Source organism: Haliaeetus albicilla, chromosome 4 (assembly GCF_947461875.1).
Source record: "Haliaeetus albicilla chromosome 4, bHalAlb1.1, whole genome shotgun sequence".
Lineage (NCBI taxonomy): Eukaryota > Metazoa > Chordata > Aves > Accipitriformes > Accipitridae > Haliaeetus > Haliaeetus albicilla.
The window spans coordinates 26999937-27023267 of NC_091486.1; the positions used below are offsets into that span (position 1 = coordinate 26999937).

Here is a 23331-nt window from a genome sequence, read left to right on the forward strand (position 1 = left end):
TTCAACTTTTGCCTTTAGCATAATCTATTTTAAAGAGGTTAACCAATTTATCTATGCGAGAAATTGTGACAAAATTGATTTTTATTTGTAGTCATTTTTCTTTAGGTTTTTGACAGCAATGTGTGTAGCTGAATAGTATTAGGATACCACAGCCAGGGAAATTTTGGGGGTTTGGATACTGTACAGATATGGATGTGATGCTGTGTACGTTTGTGCTTGTGTGTGTATATATATGGAGACAGAACACAGTACATAGCAATGCTGGATTTTTTCTGTCATAGAAATACAGCTATTTCAAGGGTGGGAAATAAGAGTTGCACACAGTACTAAAACTCCAAGTGCAGAATTTTTTTTTTCCAAAATATGAGTACTGTAAGAAATAAATATGGTTACTGAGGTTGTAAATCTGATACAGTGGCTGGATATGCATGTGAATGATGGTGTTCTGGGAACTGCATTGCTCATTAAGAAGGCAAATCAAACAAAGAGTTGGCACATAGATCAATATAATCCATGAAAACAGCATTTAGAACTTCTCTAGAGGTATGCAAACTCCAATAACTTAAGCTGTTTAGCTGCTGTGTAATGAGTTTTTGGACTGTCTATCACAGCCAACAGAAGTCTCATGAAATTTGTATATTACTGTGTACCTACCTATATCTTCTCATAACTTCTGGTCCTGGCATATAACCTGGAGTTGCTGTAGGTGCAACTGGCTCGACGTAGAGTTTTGCTGAGCAAATGGCATTTCCTTTCATGTTACTGGCAAAGACAGTATAAATTCCTTCATCTTCAGGTAAAACAACAGGCAAACGCAGACTGGCACTGCCGTCTTGCAGAACTTCCATGTGGTAGCGCTCTCCATGCCTTATGCGCTTACCGTCTTTGTACCATGCAATCTGCAAGGAAAGAAACAGTAAAATGCTATGTAAGCTCTCCTAAAGACAAAGATCCAGTAATCACCCATGCATACAACATATTACAGCTTCCTATTTTTCAGCTGATGCATAGTCACAGCCCATATATATGTGTTAACGTTAGCATTTTTACTTGAAATAAATAAGACTAAAGTAATATGTTTTCACAGTAGCCTGAAACAGGAGTTTTGGAGCTAGAAACAGATATAAAGCCCATTGTGATGAAGAGCAAAGTGACCTAGACCAGGCTTGCTACTGTGTTCCCCAATTGTGTGGGCTAACTTGGAGATACTCAGAAGCAAGACCAACTTAACTGGTAAATCTAATCTACCTCTGAACTGGCTAACCAACACTATTCTATCAAGGGACACAAAAAAAATTCAGCTTGATATCAAAACAAAAGACTAGATTTCCTTTGAGATTTGCTGTTTTCTATGCAGAATGTAGAATGTCTGACAATGAGATGCTAAGGGATTTTTCAAGTAGAGTACCAGATTTTTTTAAAATAGATTAATGTCACAGAGGTTTGAGGTACCTTTGGCAATGGATATCCAGTCGTCTTGCAATGGAAAGTAACTCCTGTCCCTTCAAAGGTTCTGTAATTCTTTAATCTTAAATCAAATCCAGCTTCTATAGCTTCAGATTCAGAAATGTCAACCATCATCTCCTCTCTGTCTTCTTCAAGAAGTTCATCTAAGGTGGTCTTAATAATTCTGAGTTCAATTTCCTTGATAAGTCTTTCTTCAAAAGAAGAAATATGGAATTCCTATACAGAAAAGCAAGGCCATTAGTTCTGTGTGTCAGATAATGACATTGTAAAGAAGTGATTTGTACTGGTGAAATGGCAGTATACAAAATGAGTATGGAGTGGTAGGCATACCTCATCTTCTACAAAAGTTCTGACCATCACTGTATCTTTAGCCATTTTCTTCCTAATTAGGGCTTGTTCTTTTTCATATTCTTTTTCAAAGTCACCATATGAAATAGCCGGGGCTACCTCAGCCACTTTAGGTTCCTGTACATATGCAGTCATCTGAGTTTGGTACATCGTTTCTTGTTGCGATTTTATGTAGGCTTCATAATCAGCTAAGAATTAAGAACACATTAATTTTGATAAGGTTTTGTGGTTTTCACTTGATTGAATAAAGAAAACAAGTACAAACTTATTTTACTGGTTTTAGTGATTCAAGCAGAGTTTCTGTCTGTTTAGCCAATAAAATACAAACAGCAATGAAATACAAAGACTGAAGCCCTCAGATGACCTTTATAAACAGATAAATATTTAGTTATTCTGGTTCTCAAAGTAGTAGCACCTGTAAAGCCTCTTTTACACTTGCTTCAAATACTCTGTCTTGCAGAAACAGCCACCAGATATTTATGTTTCTTGAATTGACCAAACTAAGCAGCAAAGAATTTGCAGCACAATTTAAAGTCTTTTTCCCATTTTAAAGTTAATTTTAAGAAATATTTTCCCCACTTCTTTAATCTACAATGTACCTTCTTCTAGTAAGGAGACCGTTGCAGAAGCTTCTCCATGTTTATTACGAACAACAATTGTGTATTCTCCGGCATCGTCGGCAAAAGTCATGGAAATTTCAAGTTTGCATTCCCCGGTTTCTCTTTTGTAACTCACTTTGTATCTATAGAAAACATAAAAGTACAAGCCCTCTATAATTCTGATTAACAGACTTTTTAGCGAATTTGCTTTTAGTTATACAACTAATCAGAATCAGTTCTAACTTGTGCAAGACAAAAAAAGGGAAACTTTTGCAGGCAATTCTCACTCAATGAATCTGCAGAACAGCGTAGGCAAAGTAACCACGCTGAAACTAAAGTATTGGTCTACTTTCTTTCTGTTGTCACTAAAATAAATGGGATGCAAACAGCAGTACTGAAATACTAGAGATCTAGTTATGAGACACAATAAAATGGTATATGCTGTGTGCACAGAGTTTGTCCTTATATGGGTCATTATAACATGATATATTTCAAGAACGTTACAAATGTATTTTTTTTCTCAGCTAGAAAGTGTGTTGCTTTCTCTAGACATTTGCATAGACAGAATGCAAACATTGCATAGGCAGAATAAAACAAGTGCAAAACTTCTGATTTGTTTTTAAGGATGTGGAGCATTTCTCGTTTTGTGGTCTTTTGAATATTTATATTTTAAAACTTAGTAGCCTTCTAAAGTCTCACATTAAGACATGATCCTATGATTTTTCCATTTCAAAAAGAAAATTTAACAGAAATCAGTGATGCTATTTGGCTCAGCATCAGTAAGAGAATAAAAATTATGGTACTGTCAATTAAATATTCTTAAAAATTATGTTTAAATAGCTTTTGTGCATTGCTTTCAAAGTACCTGTAGCCAGTCGTTAGAGGAACTCCACCTTTTTTCCAGTAGACATGTGGCTTTGGGTTGCCCCCTACTTGGCATTCAAAAATAATGCTCCCACCTTCAATTAATTTATGTACTATGGGTTTTCTTATGAAGAAAGGAGGTATGGGTTCTCCCGATACTTCCTCTGCTGCAGCAGAGACATCTTCCATTACGATGTCCTTTGTCTCCACATAGCTGAAATAAGATTCCAGTGCAGGTAAGTGAGCTGATGTTTGAAGCTTTCATAAACAGAGCACAACAAACTAATGACCACAGCAGGAGCAGTCTGTTTAGGAAAGTAACTTTACCGTTTCTCTTCTGTAACAGCCTTCTCAGAAATGGTTTCTCGAGTCTCAATTTCTTCTGAAACTGCAAGGCAAATATGATATAGTGGATTTTAAAATACTTTAATAGTGCTTAAGCAGTGAGTTTAGCTGACATGAAGAGAGAGAAGGTTAAGTAGTTCCACTGAGGAAGCAAAGTTAAGAGTCTCCATTGGCCCATAATTGGCCTTTTCCTCATATTCTTACAGCCCGGTTACTAACAGTCCTGGAATAGAATTCAAGGCATACATTCTACCTGGGAGCTGACAAAATGTCTAAGTTACATTACAAGTGATATGCAGTTAACAAAATCATAGTCTTCCTACGGTGACAAATATACTTACCTTTCACATATAAGTGGCAAGATGTGCTGACACTCCCAGCCTTATTGGTAGCAGTGCAAGTAAATCTTCCACTGTCTTCTGCAAAGGCTTCACGAATCACAAGGCGAGCAAGCCCTGCTTTGAAAGTGATCTGGAAGTCCATTGAGCTCTCAATCTTGTAGTCTTCCCTGTACCATGTCACAGTAGGCTGAGGGTGACCAGAGATATGGCACTCCAGAGTGACTGACTCACCTTCAGTCACGGTCTTATTTTTGAGGCCCTGTATGACAAAAAATAAGTATCACAGTCAGTATATATTTTCACTACTAAACAGACATTTAAATAACTAAAATCTATTTGAATGGAATATTTAATGTCTACTTCAAAACAGTGTTCTGTTCAGCCATGTATCCAAGAAAAAAGAAGCATTTTCCAAAGGGAAGTATTTGAAACTGGATTTGAGATCTCTGAACATTACTGTTATTAACAAGAAAATGAAAAGGTAGGTTGATGTTTATGCAGATCCTGGTAAGAAATTGTTTCACTGCAGCAAAGGTCAACCTACTATGTGACATAATTGTGAAGAATCACCCCCATAACAGATATTCATAATACTTTGTATCAGAGATAAATTGTATGGCTGACTAAGTCTAATACAGAGTTAAAAAGATTAAATAAAGCCAAATTTTCATGGTCAGGTTTTCAAAGATGAAAGTTAGAATACAAAATGGATGAAAACATAATGTAACCCCCCCAATCTACATACAAATTACTTACTGAGACTAAGCTCGGTGGAGTAGCAGGGATTTCTGCAGGTACAGGAACTCTGGCAGTTTCTGTCACCTAAGTTGTTTAAAGCACAGTTAATAAACACCTAACAAAGCCAAGGACATAAACAGCAGAATTTAGATAAGAAAAGAAATTAGGTAAAGAGAACTCTTTCCTTGTCATAGGTAACTATTAGGTCCTTAGACGGATTTGTGTAAAACAACAAAGAGATAAAAGTCAGCAGAATGCTGTAAAAGTGGAAAACTGCAACAAGGAAACAGCAAACAACTGAGGCTATGCTGCATTTTTAAGACGAAAGTCAGTCAATGTGATGGAAATTTGCTTAATAACATACCTTGGCTTCACCTTCTTTCTGCAACACCAAGTGCTCTTCCCGCACTGCTTCACCTTTAATGCTTACACCTGTCTCTTTTTTAGTCTCAACATCATAGCGACTTTTATAGGTGTCCGCAGCTTCTCCAAAAGGAAACTGTGGAGGGGCAACTGGCTCTGCTTTTATCCTCACTTCATGTGGCTTTAGTTGAGGTGGTTTCACGGGCTTGGTGATCTTTTGCGCAGCAGAAGTAGCTGATAACTCTTTTTCCAGAGTAGCCATGGCAGATCCAGCTATTGAAACCTAGGGAACAGAAGAGAAAGAGTTACAGCTTTGTTGTTCACTTGTTTTCAAAGGAGATGGTGTATTTCTTGAGCAGATTGTATATGCACCAGTTGCTTCCTTAGTTACTTATTTGTTGACACTGCAAAAGCTATATATACAAAAGTGAATTCTAGTTTTAGATTGCAATAGCAGAATACCGGAGATATAATATCCTTTATTATTTTTTGTGTCTAACATTCAAATATTTTTGCTTTTTTTACTTTAGAATTTAATTTTTAAATGGTCAAGAAACTCTTAAGTGCAACATGAGAAATGTCCTCTAAATTTTAGCTTTCCTTTTAATAGGTCTGATACAGCAATAAACAATACTACTAATTCAATAACTGTCAGTGAATAAAATAACTGAAGAGATTTCAAAATGTTATTTTAGGTGTAACAACTTTGGAAAACATACATAAATCTTCAAATAAAAAATATTTTAGGTAATTTTTATAGTGTTTAATTACATTTGAGGGAAAAAACAGTTCATTTTTAAAGTCCAGGTGAAGAGAGAAAGTATGCTTGAATAACAAAATTAATTAAATGGGAACTTTTAACACTATGCGAAGGACTCTAACAGAAGAATGGAAAAAATAACTTTAAAAATGGATGGTGTCATATTATGCAATCTGGATTTTTTCAGTTTCAAAAATTATGTTGTATGTTGTAATCTGCAAGAAAGAAAGAAGCACTGTTTCCAATGAGCTAGTGAACTGATGCACATAGTAAGACTGAAGAGGGATGCTTCTGCTCTTTAAAAAAACATAAGCTGCATGACAAAAGTTTATGATTTCACTGTATGACATGAAGTATTGAAGCTACATCCTTAAACAAATTATAAGCTTGTTTAAATAATTAATAATTACAAATCACATTTTAGCAGTTCATGTGTCTATTTACAGCACTGTTCTTTACTAGTCAAACAAGCCAACACAAACAACTGTAGCGAGCATACAACCCTCCTTCTTCTTCAGAAAGCACCATACTGGAGTGGGAGGAAAAGCCAAATGGAATAGGTGACCTACAGGTTATTATAAATGAGCATGCTGTTCTTCTTGGATACAGTTTTCACTTCTTACCTCATATGTATGATCTGGTTTAGGAACAGCAATTTTGGAGACTGTAAAGTGAGGACTTGCTGTGCGGGGTCGCGGGTATTCAACATGAATGGTTTTCTCAGTTTCTGCTGCTCTTTTTATCTACACAAAGCAATGAAAAAAGTTGTTGAGAATGTGATGCTGTTCTCCAAACTGAAACAGATTTCACTGGCACATAGTTTTTGGAATAGAATGCAATGTAAACTGAGTCTAACCTCTGTTGATATATGAACTTCCTTCTTTTCAGCAGCTGGGATATGTTTCTCAGGAGGAACAGTGACAGTTTTAACTTCTTTAGTGACAACATGACGTTCTGCTGGGGCCTCAGCAACATGGTCTGTTACAGTGTACTCTTTATAGCCATATTCCAAAGTTTTCTGCTTTACATAAGCTCCATCTGCTTGTTCTGGTTCCCAGGGTGATCGAACACGTGCCTGATCAACTGCAGCAACAACTGTAGCTACAGCTTCGGCCCTTTTTCCAGCTTCAGTCTACAGATAACATTGACAGAATTTATACCATTATTCATCATTATATTAAAGGCTTGCATATATGGCAAATACTTATAAATATAATGCTCAGTAAAGTATATTCCAGACAAAGAGAGTGTATGGATATGCAAAAGTAATAATGTAAACATCAAATGTGTTCCCCCATAAATACACCCCAGAGTCAGTAGATTAAAATATAGACATATTTTTTCTAAGATTTATCTACGCATATTCAGAACATATCTATCTATGCTTGTGTGCTTTATACATATGAATATTTGCATGCAAGCTCACTTTTAGTCACACTTATGGCTACTTGTCTAAGAGTATGGCAGGTACGTAAATGTGCACATAATTTTAAAGTCAGTATGCTCATCAGCTCCATATAACTATTAGATGCTACTAAAAATGTAGAGATTGTGTCTAGCATCTTATGTGAATTTATTTACAAAGGAATATACCCATAAAAATTTTTAGCACAGGCATATCTGTTAATTCAGTGCTAATCTATTTTAAATGATTTTACAAAAGAAGGAAAACTGAGCTTTCTGAGAAACTGGAAATAATGCTTTTGTACCAGGACTTTTATTTGTTCCTAATAACTGATAAATACTGTCAACTTCTATGTTATCAGGGTCCACATTTCTGTCCAGTCAGCCAACAGTAGGTAATAGGATGATTACCACTACTGTTTATTATTAGTCATAACTGATCTGGGTGTAGCAACAGACCATATGAAATGTATGCCTTGTAGATGGGAAAAAAACTAATAGACAATTTCATGCTGATTTTAAAATCATTATCACCTTAAATTAAAATAACTTCAGTGAGGCCAAAATGTGATTGTTTACAGAGATTTTGTTTTACTATTAAAGTAGTGTTTAGGTAACAGGGACCTCTTATTCAGTATCACTGCTGATTTCAAAATCATTGTTTATACGAACTTGAATTTGTCCCTAAATTTAAGTCATCTAACAAGTAACTGTAATCTCTTAGCAGTCTGACTCCTCTGAGAGAGTTTTATATGCTATGCTCTTTTAATAATATTTTATAAATGTGCCATACTGTTTCTAACAAAGTAGATAGACTGTAAATAATAGCTGTTGGCACCTTCACTACTGTTCCACATATGGGTGTACTACAATAGAAAAGCTTTTCTACTGTGGCAGTTCTACCAGAACAAAGCAGTGTCGACAAGTGTCTGATTGTCAGAAGTAATAAACTGCACAGAGGTGAATGGGTGTTAAAGTTTGTATTGTACAAAGAACAATACAATTCAAACCTTAATAGAGAGATGTTTCATCTGACAACCATAAAATTGCAAGGAATCATCTTGTAGAAAAAAAAGATCAGAGAGTCAGAAATTCAAACAAGTAAACATTACTTGAAAGTCATTGGTAGGGAATAGGCTTTCACAGACAAATCTGACTGTAGTTTTAAAAGTGGCATTTCCTAACAGGGTGAGACATAAACCTCTTTATCACTAGAAACTTAACCACACTGTCTCTGTTACTTGACAATCATCCCACTTAACAGTACTTTATCAGGACTTAATTTGAGAGCATTCTACTGTACCCAAGTAGCTCTTGAAAGGTGAGGTCTGCAGATAAAACAAATTGTAACAGTGCATTTCACATCTGCAACAGCTATATTCACCTGATCATAAGCTAGATGAATTTGTTCTTGCTTGGCTGTAATTTCTTCTCTAGTTCTGGACACTGCGACTGGTGCTTTGGTTTTATCAGTGCCAATTATTTTCGGAACTACAGTAGTTTTCTTAGCTTCCTTTTTAATCTAATTATTATAGCAGAAATAAAAGTTTCAGTTACATATGATCTTGAAAGATATTTGAACAATGAGAAAACATTTTGGAATGGGAACAGGAAAGGAGAATTAAGGGGTTAGATCCTTGTGCACTGCACACAGCTCTGTACTATATGTGTACTGATAAGTATTGTTACACCCTGACACCTATTTAAATAGAAGTAATGATTTTAAAAAAAAAGTTAAAAAGCATTTCAGGAGTCAGTCAGTCCATTCCAAAGGTCAGTCAGAAGAGAATTATGGGCATCCTATTAATGAAAACAGTTAGGAGAGAAAGAGGTGGAATAATAGAGTCTAATTAACAGTAGTTCTAAAAGTTTGTAAGTGGAATAAATTTTAGAAAAAATGAGCTGGAAATGTGTAGTTAGTATTTTTTGAGGGATACATAAGGTTTGTAAAGAAGAGAGGATAAAAAACCAAATATGGTTGTAATAGTGCTATTCACCTTTTCATGGGTTATGCTCACTTGTTCTTGTTTGGTAGCAATTCCTTCTTTACTTTTCGATACTATGACCGGTGCTTTAGGTTTATCAGTGGTAATTACTACCTTCGGTACAGAAGGTTTCATATCTTCCTTTCTTATCTAGTTGTTATGGTAAAGAAAAATAATAATAATCAATTATGCCTGTTGTCAAAATTACACATTTTGGGGGGAAAGTGGGATAAGGTTTCAGAATGTATATCAATGAGAGAAAAACATCACCTCAGAAATAGAATAATTCCTTTGTACAGGCCAAGTTACAGCCTATTTTATATGCTAGCTGAATGAAGTGCATTCAAAGTCATTAGCATATTGCAGTAATCTGTGTGTGAATTAGAGAAGAATATTCCCACTTCTTAGTTAATTGTGATATATCATCATTATGGTTTGTACAAGCTGTTTGCATAAAAATGAGTATTATTGACTTAATATTTACTCTTATCAGTAGATGGAACTATCTCATCAGTTACTCCAACAAACAATGGTTCCACAATATGGTCTAGGAGATGCATTCAGTCCTCACACAAATATGAACTTCATCAAATCAAACCCCATATGCAAATATCATCTCATGAGAGATAACCTTTACAATATTTCTTCAGAAATCTACCTTCAGACAAAAATCAAAGGTCATTAAGCATCAGATGAAATTCTGACTACCCTGGCAATAAAAGCCATAATGCTCAAAGGATCTGTAGGAAGGGCAGCTGCACTCTTCCTCTGTAGACAGAGCTGCTATGAAGTTAGTAGAACTAGACTTGCAATGCTGGGCCTGTATCTGAAATACCTTGCTTTATAAAGTCTTCATTTTGTAATCTTCTCTTCATAAAGAAGCAGAGCAAAAATACGTAGCACATTTAATGAAGAATGAGGTTTTATAAGCTTATTAGAGCATAACAATGAGTTAAACATCTCTAACATTTATTTACCTGTTCACGAGCAATGTGCACTTGCTCATGTCTAGTAGATATTTCTTCTCTAGCTCTAGATATTCTTTCTTGTTCTTTGGCTTTGTCTGTGGCAATTATTACTGTGGGTACTGGAGTTTTCTCTGGTTCTTTTCTTACCTGGATGTTTACAAATAAAGAAATTTAAATGGTATATTGTTTAAAAATATAAGGTATGTGATTTTCAATACATTTGGAAAAGAGGATACAAACGAAAGGGAGGAACAATGTCAAACTCTGGATTTCAAAATCATCTAGTCTGGAAACTGCCATAACAACATAAACAGACCTTTTGTAAAACATATAAACATCTAGCATAAAAATAATAAAACATTCCACAAATGCTTGCTTTGCTACTGAAAGCAGTAATAAAAGAAATTGGATCAGAGAAAAACTGTCCTGCATCATAATCAGTTTGAGAAAGCGTAGGATATTAAAAACAAGTTTTAGGTAACTCATTTTGCCAAGAAGTTCGGATGTAATCTGCACATAAATATGCAAATTTTTTTGCCCAGGTGGATTTCTGTTTCTCAGTACTTTAAAGATACACTTTCCTCCTTACGCATTTCAGGTAGAATACAAATATAACATTTCTCTATAAAAGCTGATCTTCCATTAAATCACATTTGTCTGATAAAACATATGCTAAAATAATCTGAATTCCAATCACTGATTAGTATTTTCAAAACTGATTTCAATGCAGAATGAGTTTTTCCTCCTTTTTCTGACCCACTGTGCTGCCAACAAACAAAGCAGGCTACAAATGGCAAGCTTAGAAACAAAATCAGAAAAAAGTTTGAAAATTTAATAGGTATTTCCTACATATCAATTCTTCAAATGATTGAGAATAATATCTAGTAAATCACCATACAATATATAAAAAAGCAAAATTTTTCTAAGTTAATGTTTTGCAAGTTTATCTATCACAGTTAGGTATTAATAATAGAAGTGAAATAAAGAAGGAAAGACACTCATCATCAAAGAGAGATAGGCAAATGATAGCAATGTAAACTAGAAGAGTGAACATATATAAAAGGAAAAAATAATATTAGGTGTGTCATTTGTCTTGTTCATAGGCTTGTCTTTTTGATGAGATATTAGATTTTTTGAACAAGGCAGGATATGACAATCATAGGTAACATCCGTATTCACCTTTTCATGAGAGATGTGTCTTTGTTCTTGTGAAGTAATGATTCCTTCTCTAGTTCTCGATATTACTGTTTGTTTTGTGGCTTTGTCACTGGTAAGTACTACCGTTGCCTCCTTTCTCATCTGATTTTTATAGCAACAAACAAAAAACCAAAGTCTTAAAATTCATTTTAACAAATTGATCATCAAAAGAAGAGGAGAAGAAAAAATGAGAGGAATGCAAGTGAAGGAAAAATACTAAGGGAAAATTATTCTATTCCCAGTGGGGAAATTATAAATGAGATATTAGAGGGAAAACTTCATTAGTGTAAGAATAATGTTAGAGAATAAATGACAAGGGAGAATACAGGATCACTTTCATAGAAGGCATTCCTAAACTTAAAAACAGTTTAAGAATAATTATTTCAATCCTGCTATGATGGAAAGCAATGGAGTAAGTGATCCACGAGCATTCCTTTACAGTCCAGATGCTCTATACAAGTATGCATGCTTTTGCAGTGCACTGGGTAATATCTTGTTAATTCCTCACAGTGAATCATGCCTTGTTTGCATGTTGGATGAAGGGATAAAAGGGAAATCATAGAATGTCTGTGTTCTATTTCTACCTGCTCCCGAACAGGTTGAACGTGGACTGCAGTCATTGCTGTCCTTTTAGCAGTTTGCTCTACAACACCTGGAGCTGGTTCTCTCACCATGGCTTGATCCACAGCAGCAACAACCGTAGCAACAGCTGCTGTTTTTTCACTGTCCTTTCTCACCTATATTAGTCACATCAAAAGACATTTTTTCATGTTTTGCATATATTCACAAAAAGCACAAAACAAGTACAGAGACAGAATGTTGCAAAGAAGCATTTAAATATTTGCAGCAGAACTCTCTCAACAGCAGATACACACACATTTCAGCCTCTCAGATTCCATTTAGCAGATCTATTCAGCAGTGGTGAGTACACACGTAGAGCAAAACCAATGCTCTTTCTAAAAATAAGAGTTTACCTCTCTAGCACCAGCCACGTCACCAGCAGCAGCACCACTAATGGTAACTTGTTCTTGGACCCCATATCTCCCCTCCCATCTTTCTTCAGTTCTTATTTGGGTAGTGCTTGTAGATACTCTTGTTTCCTTCATCTGGGCTTCTGTGGATGCAGCATATCCTTCCTGCTTCCAAGGAGGAAGGACTTCGGCCCCAGCTGTTGTCACTACTTGTGTTTTACGGATTGGAGATGGAGATTTCACTGGTCTAATAGGTGAGGTGGAGAGTCTTCCAGCAGGAGAAACTGACCTAATGAAAAAATAAAGTATTAATATAATTAATGTAGTGTCATACAACGACAACTACATAAACAACTTCAGCCTGAGCTTGAATTCACTCTCCATTCAGGGTATCTTCAGTACTTTGTAGATTGATTTTTTAAAAGTTTTTGAGGTGTTCTACTTGTAAATCATACTTACGTGTTTTTAACATGCCTGATGTGTGTTTTTGTCACACTCTTAACTGTAACACGTCTTTGTGGTAGCTTAGTTAGATTTCCAAAAAGAAATAAGGGCAAATGACAAAGGGCGTTTCACTCAGGCACATATATTTAAAATATAAAAATACATTGTTAGTTTCCATTTGCTCTATCTTAATTCTTCTAATAGGAATAATATAAAAGGCTTACAGGCTGTGAGCATTACCTATTACATTTGTGGTCCAGTCTCTGTAGATAGACAAAATGATTAGTGTAACTGCTCTTTGTAAAAATATCACATTGCAGCCACCTAGCAATAAAGTAACTGTATCTGCTCCTGCAGCATATCTCATTTCCATGTATCATCCATACATGTGTTCAGACTCCAGGACAGCTTCTGATCAGGGCCTATATTTTTTCCCATACTTACTTTTGGAAATCTCAGCCATAATAATTGGTAGCCACTTGGAAAGTGCTAGTTTCTAAATATTGATATTCCAGAAATTCAATCCCATTCCTAGCACTTAGTTTTAAAGCACTTTTCAAAATGCTTTAATGGGCTTTCTAACTTAGATTTTCTTTGAGAGGAATTTTTTTCAGCTGTATTTCCCAGATAACATTAACAAATTGCAGCAGTAGGGGGCAGCAGCATCATATTAATTTTTAGATTCATTTTCTAATGTGTTGTATGTATAAAAGTGGTTTGACTAACAGGGCAGTACAAACTTCTAGTTCTATATGCACTCTAGATGGCACTATTGAATTATTCTTTCATCTATGGAGTTATTGCTAGTTACTATCAATCCATTTCTTCCTGTCCTTGCAAGTTATTCTCAATGGGGCAAAATTCACCAGCATACCTAGCTCTGGCAATTTAAATGGGGCACTTTTGAGCACTCAGTTTGGAGACATTCCTTCCATGATGTTGGTGCTTCAGGGTGCTGAAACTGTAGGACTTCCAAAGCAATTTTCTCTTTACCTGCCTCTCAGCACAGAACTCCTGGGGTCTCCCAGACCACGAGCTCTGCTCTTCAAAGGACTCACTTTCTCTCTCAAGACCCTTTATGCAGCAGAGCGAAGCTTAATTTTTCCATAAGGACATTTACCTTGCCTACCTTCAAAACATTATTTCTGCATTCATTACTAGCACACACATAGAACACAAGTTCCCGTTTTTTTACATATCCTTCCATTCTGTTTGCCACCCATCAGAGGGTCTTTGCTCTTTTCTCTATCTAAAATCATCAGGGCCAACTGCTCTACTGTTTTCTTCTCTTTCATCATGAATGTGGAGCTTTGAGTGCTACCTTCAGCTGTATGTAGAACAATCAAATGGAATTTATTCTCGAAAGGATTTTCTTCCAAATGGGACAGAAAATTTACGTAAGAGACGTGTACTTCTATAGTGGTGGCAAATATAGCACATTATAGCTCACTGTCAGAATAGAATCAGTATTAAGTCAGTGCATTCTTCCATTTTATACTAGGCTTTTGTTCTACAGCATTACTGCTATGTGTGAAAGTGATTCAAAAAGCAATCTGGTTCGGAAGAATAATAAGTTTACCTGACTGGTGAGGGTGTTGGTGCTCTGACATGTCTTACAGGTGATGGTGATTGTCTAACAGGTGATGGTGATTGCTGTCGTGCCATTTGTGCTTTTGCAGCAATTATTGGTGGGGTTGGTGATTTTGATGTAGGTCTAGGAGGCATTCGTGGAGGTGCTTTGTGTGGGAGCTGTTGTGCTGTCGCACCTTCTATGACCATTTCAACACTTGTAAGTGATCTGGCATCAAAGTGGGCTTCAGTCTTCTACAATGAAATCAAGAAAACAAGTCAGAGATACTGTAGAAGTAATCATCCACATTCTAGCCTTACCTGCGTTGTTTTTGAAAAATATACCTTTTCAATTCTGGCTTGTCTTGTTTGTGAAATCTGAGCAGTCGAAACAATTGTCTTTGTCTTTTTAGCAGGAACGGCTTCTTCCTCGCCTTTTGGAAGAGAAAACATGGTCAGAAGAATTGCATATGGCAGCAAACAATAAGCAGTTGCAGAAATAAATGAATGGTCAGTTGCAATTATACACAAATATATATAAACAACAGAGAAAGAATTAAGCAACCATCTGTTTTTCTTGCAGTATCTATAGACAGATAATTGTGTAAACAGTTGAAATACTATTTCTGTATTACCATGTCATTACAAAAAAACCCAAAACAAAACACATTTATTGTAGATTCTTCAGAATCAGTCCTGGATCTCAAATGACTACACAGTCTGGAAGCCTGACTGAGGTGAAATCCAAGCAAGACTCCTCTGGGTAGAATGATTCACTGCTACAGTTCTCTAAGAACTGCCTTCATCCTTACCAGGCTCATTTACAAGACCATGTACAGTTATGCAGTCTAATATATCTATTCTATCAAAGCCAGCTTACAAATATAACTTTGAGACATCTACAAAACAAAATGAGAACAACTGAAAGTATCCAACACTTTTTTCTGTCTATTGTATCCTCAGTTTAAAGAAGACCCATTCTGAAGAAAAAGTCCTTTTAAATTCTCAGACAAAAATCTTTGGCAAATTTCACCAAAGACACTGCTTTTTCACAGCAAGTTAATAACTTGTGAGAAAGAAGTTGTAAGTGAACTTATTGATATAACTTTGATGAAGTGGTGCATATTTTACCATTACAACAATGAATGCTCTCTCATTTTCATGGCTTGCAACTTCAACACCATTACCTTGAATTAGCAATTCAGCTGTTGAAGTAGCACGTCCTACGTTATTTGTGGCATTTACTGAATAGGTACCGGAGTCTTCAGGATATGCTTCTGCAATTATTAGGCTGTAAAGGTCTCCTTCTTGTAAAATTTGAAAATCGGGGGAGCTTTGGATTTCTACTCCATCCCGATAGAACTTCACCACAGGTGTAGGGATTCCAGTCACTCTCACGTCAAGTCGAACTTGACTTCCCTGCCTTGCAGTCATGCTCTGTAGTCGTTGTGAGAAGTTTGGTGGTGCTGTTCCAGCTGCAGTTTTATTGAAGAAATAAATAGAAAAGCAGTAATGTCTGTTAAAAAGAACTGTAAGGGCTAGATATTTTCATTACTAGAAGTGCACAAGGTCTATTTCTTCTTCACATGCTACTGACAGATAATACTACCCCCTCAACCATTCAAAACATTAAGAGTTGACTTGCCAAAATGCAAACACCCTTAACTTTTTCCATGTGTTTAAAATGTATGATATTTCTGATTATACCCATGATTGCAAATATTTCTAGAATTAGAGATACATTGATTATAACCACAGGTAGTAAAAGCGCGGTCTCTTGTGTATGGCCCTTTATGTGAGTTGTTGTGTTAAATATCATTTATATCATTAAATATCATTAAGGGCTCCATCCTGCAGAACTTTATCCTTTCTTTTATGTGTAGTCTGAATGCAGCCAGTGTGACAGATCACATGAGAAGTACACAGGGCTAAGCCAGAAGTTTGTAATTGTGATTAAGAATTTATAAAATCAAGATAAACTTTATACACTTAAGGTGTAAAGGGCACTGTTAGAAATTACTGGTGAAAATATATGCTGAATTCTAGACTGCTTTAGGAAAAGGAATTTGGTTTGCTATTTCTTTGTCGATCATGTACTTCAAATCCACACTTTTTTCATTATCTGTGACACTTCTGCTATTGCTCTCTTTCTCACATTGCTAGCAGAGGGAGGTGCCTTTCTTTAGCTGCTTGATACCTGTGACAAGTAGCTCAGCAGTACTAGTTGCTTGCCCAGATCCATTGGTGGCTTGTACGGTGTATCTTCCACTGTTTGCTTCTGTCACGGTGGGGATCACCAGTTTAGCGCGGCCATCACTAAACGAGATCTGCACACCGGGCAGAGTTGCAGCAGAAAGAACCTGGCCATCCCGATACCAGCTCACCTCAGGAACTGGGAAACCTAAAGAAAAAGGAAGACCAAAAGGAGATTAAAATGCTATGAAATGCCAGATGTCCAAATTACCATAATACTCACTCATGTATACACAGTTATAGTGGAGTGTAACGGCATAGGCACAGATGTATGTTTATACATCCAGTAATAGAGTGGTAAAGGAATTTTTTTTAGAAAGGTCTTTAAAATACACAGAGCAGTAGGACAACTGCATAGGCTATGGCACTTAGGAAATCACTTCAATAATGAGTGGACTGTAGTGTTTGGCAATCCTGTTGAGGAATAAAAGCTCATCAAAATTATGAGGGGGATGAATTAGTGCGTGTGAGGTATTTATTTATTTATTTATTTGCTAGTATCTAAGTACTATGGCTTATTGCTAACAAAACTATCCAGTCCAATAGTTTGGAATTGTCTGCAGTTACACCAGACTTGGTTAGGACAGTTTTACATTTTACTTATAGTTGAAAAACTGATTTTTAGATATATGTAAAATAGAAACACACACAGAGAAAGAGAATGTGGCCAGTTTTAGAGAGGATTAGAAATCAAAAGGGTAAAAGTACATCTAAACATTGTTAATTTCACAGGTGGAAGTTAGCAAACAGCCCTGATGGGGCTGGTATAATTCAATTTTGTACTATTGGTAGAGGACAACTTGGGTTTTATCACCATAAACATAGAGTATCCAGCAGATCCCACTGACTTAATCCAGGGCTACATGTCTTCAACATTTGCGCAAATGAGTTTCAAAATCTTTTAAGCTAGGCAGCCAAAAATCATGTTGTCAATAGTGAATTTCTTGAAATGTTGCCGAAATGTTGCCAAAATATTTTATTTTCTTGGTGCAGCATCATACGATGATTAGCAAACATGGGGGTTTGTGTGATAGGCTGAACAAGGCCTACATTTTTAAAAATGGAGTCTATTTTGATATCTCAAACTGGTATGTTCAGGGGATGCAGAGTTAGATGCCATTTTGAAAATCTGAGCCCAAATTCATATTAAAAGAAACTCAACTTCACAAATTTACGAGCACTCTGCTAGTCCCATGCCACAGAGCTGGGGACTAAAACGTAAGATCTACCTCAGATTATAGATATTTTTGCGTGGACTCTGTGGAGTAGGGACTTACTTTTATATGTGTCAAATTACACTGTGATTTGAATATTAATTATTAGGACATTCTTTTTCATTTTAAAACTGTCCTTGAGGCTTTTTGAGCTTTATTGCCAAAAAGAAGAAAATTAACCTCAAGTGCCTCAACTTCACTGCTTAAGTAGTTGAATTCAATGAAATTGTCCTGACAATGATGTAAGTGACAGGAACTGCCAACCTGTGTACAACCTGTGTGCTGCTTTCAACAATATGCAGAGTGTAAAGGCTGTCTTGCATTGGGTAACACCTGAAAATACCAGTTCAAAGAAGGTTAAGTGGAGTACAGGCTAGTTCCTTATGAACAAATTCAATACTTGATCAGTACTGTGGAGACATGAGGCTGGACACAGTTCTAATGCCAGCAGCACTGCAGACTTTCTTGACAGTGACGTGCTGTCTCGTGTCCCCTCAGTCACTGCTCACCCAGTAGAGCTCCCCCTATGATGATGTCCTAGCTGCTCTGGCATTTACTGCTTTTAACCGTGGGGTCTGTGTGCTCTGCGCTTTCTGAGCGCAGGGAGAGGTACTGGGCATTTTTTTTCTGATACCAAGCCTTTGTAACGTGGCATTTAACTCACGGTCTGATACCACAATACAATTCATTTGTTCTAGTTTACAGACTGCAAAATTGCATCTTAGGTGGTTGCTAAGCGCTTCTTGGTACTCTTAGATTAACTGGGCTCTTCATGTTCAAATTGTAGCTCTGTATTAATACTTGACTTGTATGTAAAAGGGCAGTGTTATCAGAGATAAAGAGAAAGTCTGAATTTCAAATTCATGATAATTCATGACAGATAGGAAGGGCAGACAATGCAGCAGAATAAAGCTGTGTAGCCCATTATTTATGCAATTAGTTCAAGAAACAAAACTTTCATATTTTTTCTGCATTAGAAAAATGAAGTGCCAAGCCACTGTCAGATCTTTCCACCTTGGTGGATACTTCTGGGGCAGGAAAGATATTCCAGAATCTCACAATGTGAATAAAAGCTAACAGGACATTGCCTCAAATGATGTTTGGGACTAAAATACAAATATGGTATATGGTATTAGAAAAACTGCTGTATCTCCTCTTAGTAAGAAATCAAGTTTCCCTCCCATGATATCACACAAATGAAAATAGCCAAAATCACACATTGAGCCATAATATTAGCATCCTAAGTTCTGATAATATATTTATGTATTTGTAAGAATAATAAGTATAGTAATCATCAATGGAAAGAAACTTTTCACAGAAATTTTACAGTGTACAGACAACAAGAGAAGGTCAGGGCAATTAACTGAAGAGTAGAGGGCCAAATAACTGAATAAGGCATGAAAAAATGTCATGGATGTAGACTACAGGACATGTTCAAACACCTTGAGTGGGCCAGTATTATCCAAAGAGACCAAGGGATGAATGACAGCGGACCATAGATGTCAGAGATCTTTATAGTTGGGACAGATCATGTGTTTGCACCTGTCACAGAGCATCTGGGTAGTGTTTTACGGTATGTGGATCATCACATTGCTAATGCCTGTAAGACAATATAATTCCACCAGTAGGAACACATGCCATTTCTCATTAGTCACTGCTGAGGTCAGAGGCACTCTTGGAACAGGGTGTTGGTTATCTGGTCAAGTTATCTTGGGGGTTTGCATGCAGTTTTGCTCCAGACAGTGTTTTAATAGTGTGCAGACCAGCAAAACGAAGTACCCTTTAAACTTATGTGGCAACTTTAAATTGCATCAACAACTTAAATTATGTTAATCCAGCCTTGTACTACCATCAGGATCACCATACACATCTACTATCCAGCAAACTAGGGTTTCCTACCCTTTTCAGTGGCCACATGGACCTAGATTTTGTGCTTTTAACCCCCCTGCCAGAACTCTGGAATTCAGTAAAATCAAGGGCACAAAAGGTAGAAATACAGCTTAGCCAGAGTAAGGCTTAGCACTAGGTCAATGAAGAACTAGCATATGCCTTGCCTTTTGCACCTTGACTCCTCATTCTCTCTGATCATCATCCAAACAAGATTACTCTTTCTGCACCCATATGGAGTTCCCTTATTAACACAGGATGTATTTTTATGTATACACTTTTAATGCTATTTCCCCCCCAGTTTTGATGATTCTAGCATACATGAGAATTAGACACCAGTCTCATTGGCAGGATGATTGGCTATTGCCTGGGAAGCCTTGTAACTTTATGAGGTATGTTTTTGGATATCTGACAGCACCTCACAGTGCTGATCAGTACCATATGATGTGGATATGTAGTCACATTTCAGCACTGATCTTTACCCATTCAGATCAGAAAAACAAAACAAAACAAAACAAAAACAAAACCCCCAAAAAACCCAACAAACCAATCTTGCAAGAATGAATCAAAACCTTACCACTAATATGAGCCTCAAAGGTTGCGGCACTACCCTCCAGTGCCACAACACTTTGTAATGGCTGTGTAAATGTTGGTGCTTTTGTCGTCATCTTTACAGGCACTCTGAAAGCAACAAAAACATAATTAGATATCAATGGTGAAATTGTTATTATACATCCTTCTTGCTAGATTTTAGGAATATTTGCAGTTATTTTCATGACAATTTACTCTTCTCAGTTTTAAATCACATTAACCTGGTGAATTGTGAAGACTGTAGGTTTTGACAAATTTGTATAGCAAATTACTCTTAGGGCACACTTGGCTGAGTTGGATGTGAAACTGTTACATTTAGTGAAGCTGTGATTTGGCATTACAAGTACGCAGCAGGAGACAAAGCTCTGCTTTACCCATTGCATGACCTTGTGCAGGTCATCTAGCCTCTATTTGTCATTAACCTCCTTTACCAAAAGAGAAAATAATCTCCATGTAAAAATTCTTTGGAATGATTTGAAAATGTTTTGTTAGTGCAAAGTGCATTCTCCAGCAGGAAGACAACTAGGTCACTAAGCAGCAACTGAAAAAATTGTGAAGGTCTACAATCTATTTGGCTTTTAATAATTAAAAAAATGCCAAGAGGGTCTCTTTTAAAAGCAGTCTGTGTAGTGAATAATTTCATTTTACGGAGAAGCATGTTGGCATTAAAGACACAGATAAAATTCTGCTCTTTCTTAGAGAGTATCTCAGTGGAATTTTGAATATGGGAAGACAGCCACCTTCGAAATGTGAGCTAGGATATAAGGTAGCCACTGACGCTGATGGTTTGAACAACTGCAGATCCATGTGAAATCTGAAAGAAAAGTAGTTTGTTTTCTCTTCCTATGCTACAAGATCCTACTTTGAAATAGCACACTGCCACTAGAAAAGCTTCTGTATCTGGAGTATTTTATATTTGCATAAACATATTTATTTACTGATGTTGAATTATGCAGGTTTTTAAAATGTAGCTAGTATCTTCTTAATAGTGTCATACATCTATTGAAGCTACAATTTTTCTCACTAAAAAATTCCCCTGAGAGCGTATCATGTCTTACCAAACAAGGGTTAACCCCATAATCTTTTCAAGTCAATCTCAATCACGCATTTACTTTGCCTTTTGTGCCTGATTTTGTGACAGTCCCAGGCTTAACTTAAAAATTGAGAAAGTAAAGGTTTTTTAAGAGCCAAATTTATGCCGCATTTCAAAGGGGTGAAAATTCTTCATGACATGAGTTCCTTCACTGAAATCAGTGCCTGATGCCTACATACAATAAGTGCATAAGGGCAGAACTGAATATTGTATTGGGATTTTGAGCTGCTTTTTATTGCCTTTACAGGTTATCTGGATACTTGTTCCAGCTTGACAGAGGAACAGCCTGTTATCAAAGATTTTCAGCTTCGAGGGTGGGGGAGAAATGAGTTCAAACTAGAAAGAAATGACCAATGTTTCATCCAAACACAATACTAGTTCTCTGAAAGGAAGATGAAGACAAATATCTGTCTCATGTATTTCACCAAGATCTACTTCAGTTATGTTTTGAAGCTCAGCTAAAATACATGGAAATAATCTTACAATATAATTAAACATTATAAAAGCTTATATATATGTAATTTCCTGATTTGAGAATAGATTGGAAATTATTTAATTAAGTAGAATTGTCACTGAGTTCACACAAAGTTTATAGATTTCATTGTCTAGGCAAATTTTAGTGATGAAGATCTCATCTTATAAGGCTTTTTGTATAATTAGAATTGAAAGTATGCATCTGAAATGTCATGTTCCAGAAATAACCTTCCCAGCTATGAATGACAGCAGACAAGTGTTCCAGAGCTGCCATGTAATTGATACCTTAGCAGCTGATTCCCTTAAAAAGTCATCAGCGCTTAGCTGATACCATATGCATTTTATCAGAGCTATTCTTGGAGCTTCTCGGTTTATCTCTCAGTAGCATAACCTTGAACACTCCCAACAGAAAGGAGTTTTGAAGTTTCCATGCACTTCAAATCTTAATTTATATAGTCTTTAACAATGAATATACTGGAAAAACCTTTTGCTGAGTGTTATCAAAACTTACTCCCAGAAATTTAAGACATAATCTTGCCAGAGAATTTAAGTATTCCATGTCTATACTCTGAAACCTATACCCCTGTAAGAAATTAATAAATAATAGATCATATCAGGATAATTAATGACTGATAAAATACTTATTACACCAGCAGAAACATGTTACTAACCTGATCTCTCAAAGTGCCTGTAAGAGTGGGCTAAGCCCAACGAAATCTTCTTGAACGACGTCCTTATCCAGAGTAAGATTTTTTTAGACAATCCCAGCATGAGAATTGTAGAGCCTCTAATCATAAAAACAAAACTACACAGTCTTGACAGTGTAGTTTTGTTTTTTTGCAATCCCTACACCCGAGGCGAGGCGGGGAATGCACGACTGCTCAGAAGTGCTAACATAGTTGTTTTGCTTTATATACCCCAGCTCTGCTGACAGGTCTGCCTCATCATGTCAGTGCCAGTTCTGATTGGTTTCCTAAAAGAAAGTATCTTGTGAGAGGGGATCCACTCTGTGTAACCATACACCACATGTTGGTTTGATTGACAACACTAATTTTGGAAGCACAAAAGGGATTCACTGAGGAAACATCATCTGTTCCAAAGATTTTGATTTATAATTAGATTTCATTTATAATGTGCAGTTTAGAAGCCGTTGCAAATTTCCTAAGTCATAAGCACAAGATGAAGAAAGTAATAAAGAAACCTTTTAGCAGAGGATACAGACAAATCAGAAGTAGTCATGTCAGCGAGATTCAGCTTTACTTTCTTTCATGATAAAACATCCAAGAAGCTACCAAATGCATCTGTCAATCACCAAGTAAATAAGTAAGCTGAGCTCAGACATGTAGCTGCACACTGTTAGAATACACTGTTTAAATTATCTTTTTCTGTAACTTTGAATTCTAAGATTGTGTTTGGTAATATATAGATTTGGCACTCTGGGGTTTTTTGTTTCCTT

At 36.3% G+C, this 23331-nt stretch overlaps 1 protein-coding gene across 1 annotated transcript in view; it reads right to left on the reverse strand.

The window, feature by feature from the left end:
* The window catches only part of TTN (titin), a 245450-nt gene extending 222669 nt beyond the window's left edge, over positions 1 to 22781 (reverse strand). Inside the window, exons 1-23 of the mRNA XM_069781541.1 lie at positions 22547 to 22781; positions 20295 to 20398; positions 16561 to 16764; positions 15551 to 15838; positions 14709 to 14797; positions 14374 to 14618; positions 12354 to 12639; positions 11964 to 12116; positions 11362 to 11481; positions 10192 to 10329; positions 9227 to 9364; positions 8614 to 8751; positions 6682 to 6957; positions 6449 to 6568; positions 5067 to 5348; positions 4721 to 4786; positions 3965 to 4223; positions 3606 to 3666; positions 3280 to 3492; positions 2415 to 2557; positions 1798 to 2003; positions 1453 to 1683; positions 655 to 899 (exon numbers count right to left, since the gene is read on the reverse strand). Of these exons, the coding sequence (XP_069637642.1) occupies positions 655 to 899; positions 1453 to 1683; positions 1798 to 2003; positions 2415 to 2557; positions 3280 to 3492; positions 3606 to 3666; positions 3965 to 4223; positions 4721 to 4786; positions 5067 to 5348; positions 6449 to 6568; positions 6682 to 6957; positions 8614 to 8751; positions 9227 to 9364; positions 10192 to 10329; positions 11362 to 11481; positions 11964 to 12116; positions 12354 to 12639; positions 14374 to 14618; positions 14709 to 14797; positions 15551 to 15838; positions 16561 to 16764; positions 20295 to 20385 (3992 nt within the window). The 5' untranslated portion in view covers positions 20386 to 20398; positions 22547 to 22781. The remainder of the gene's footprint in view (positions 1 to 654; positions 900 to 1452; positions 1684 to 1797; positions 2004 to 2414; positions 2558 to 3279; positions 3493 to 3605; positions 3667 to 3964; positions 4224 to 4720; positions 4787 to 5066; positions 5349 to 6448; positions 6569 to 6681; positions 6958 to 8613; positions 8752 to 9226; positions 9365 to 10191; positions 10330 to 11361; positions 11482 to 11963; positions 12117 to 12353; positions 12640 to 14373; positions 14619 to 14708; positions 14798 to 15550; positions 15839 to 16560; positions 16765 to 20294; positions 20399 to 22546) is intronic.
* Positions 22782 to 23331: the final 550 nt, after the last annotated feature.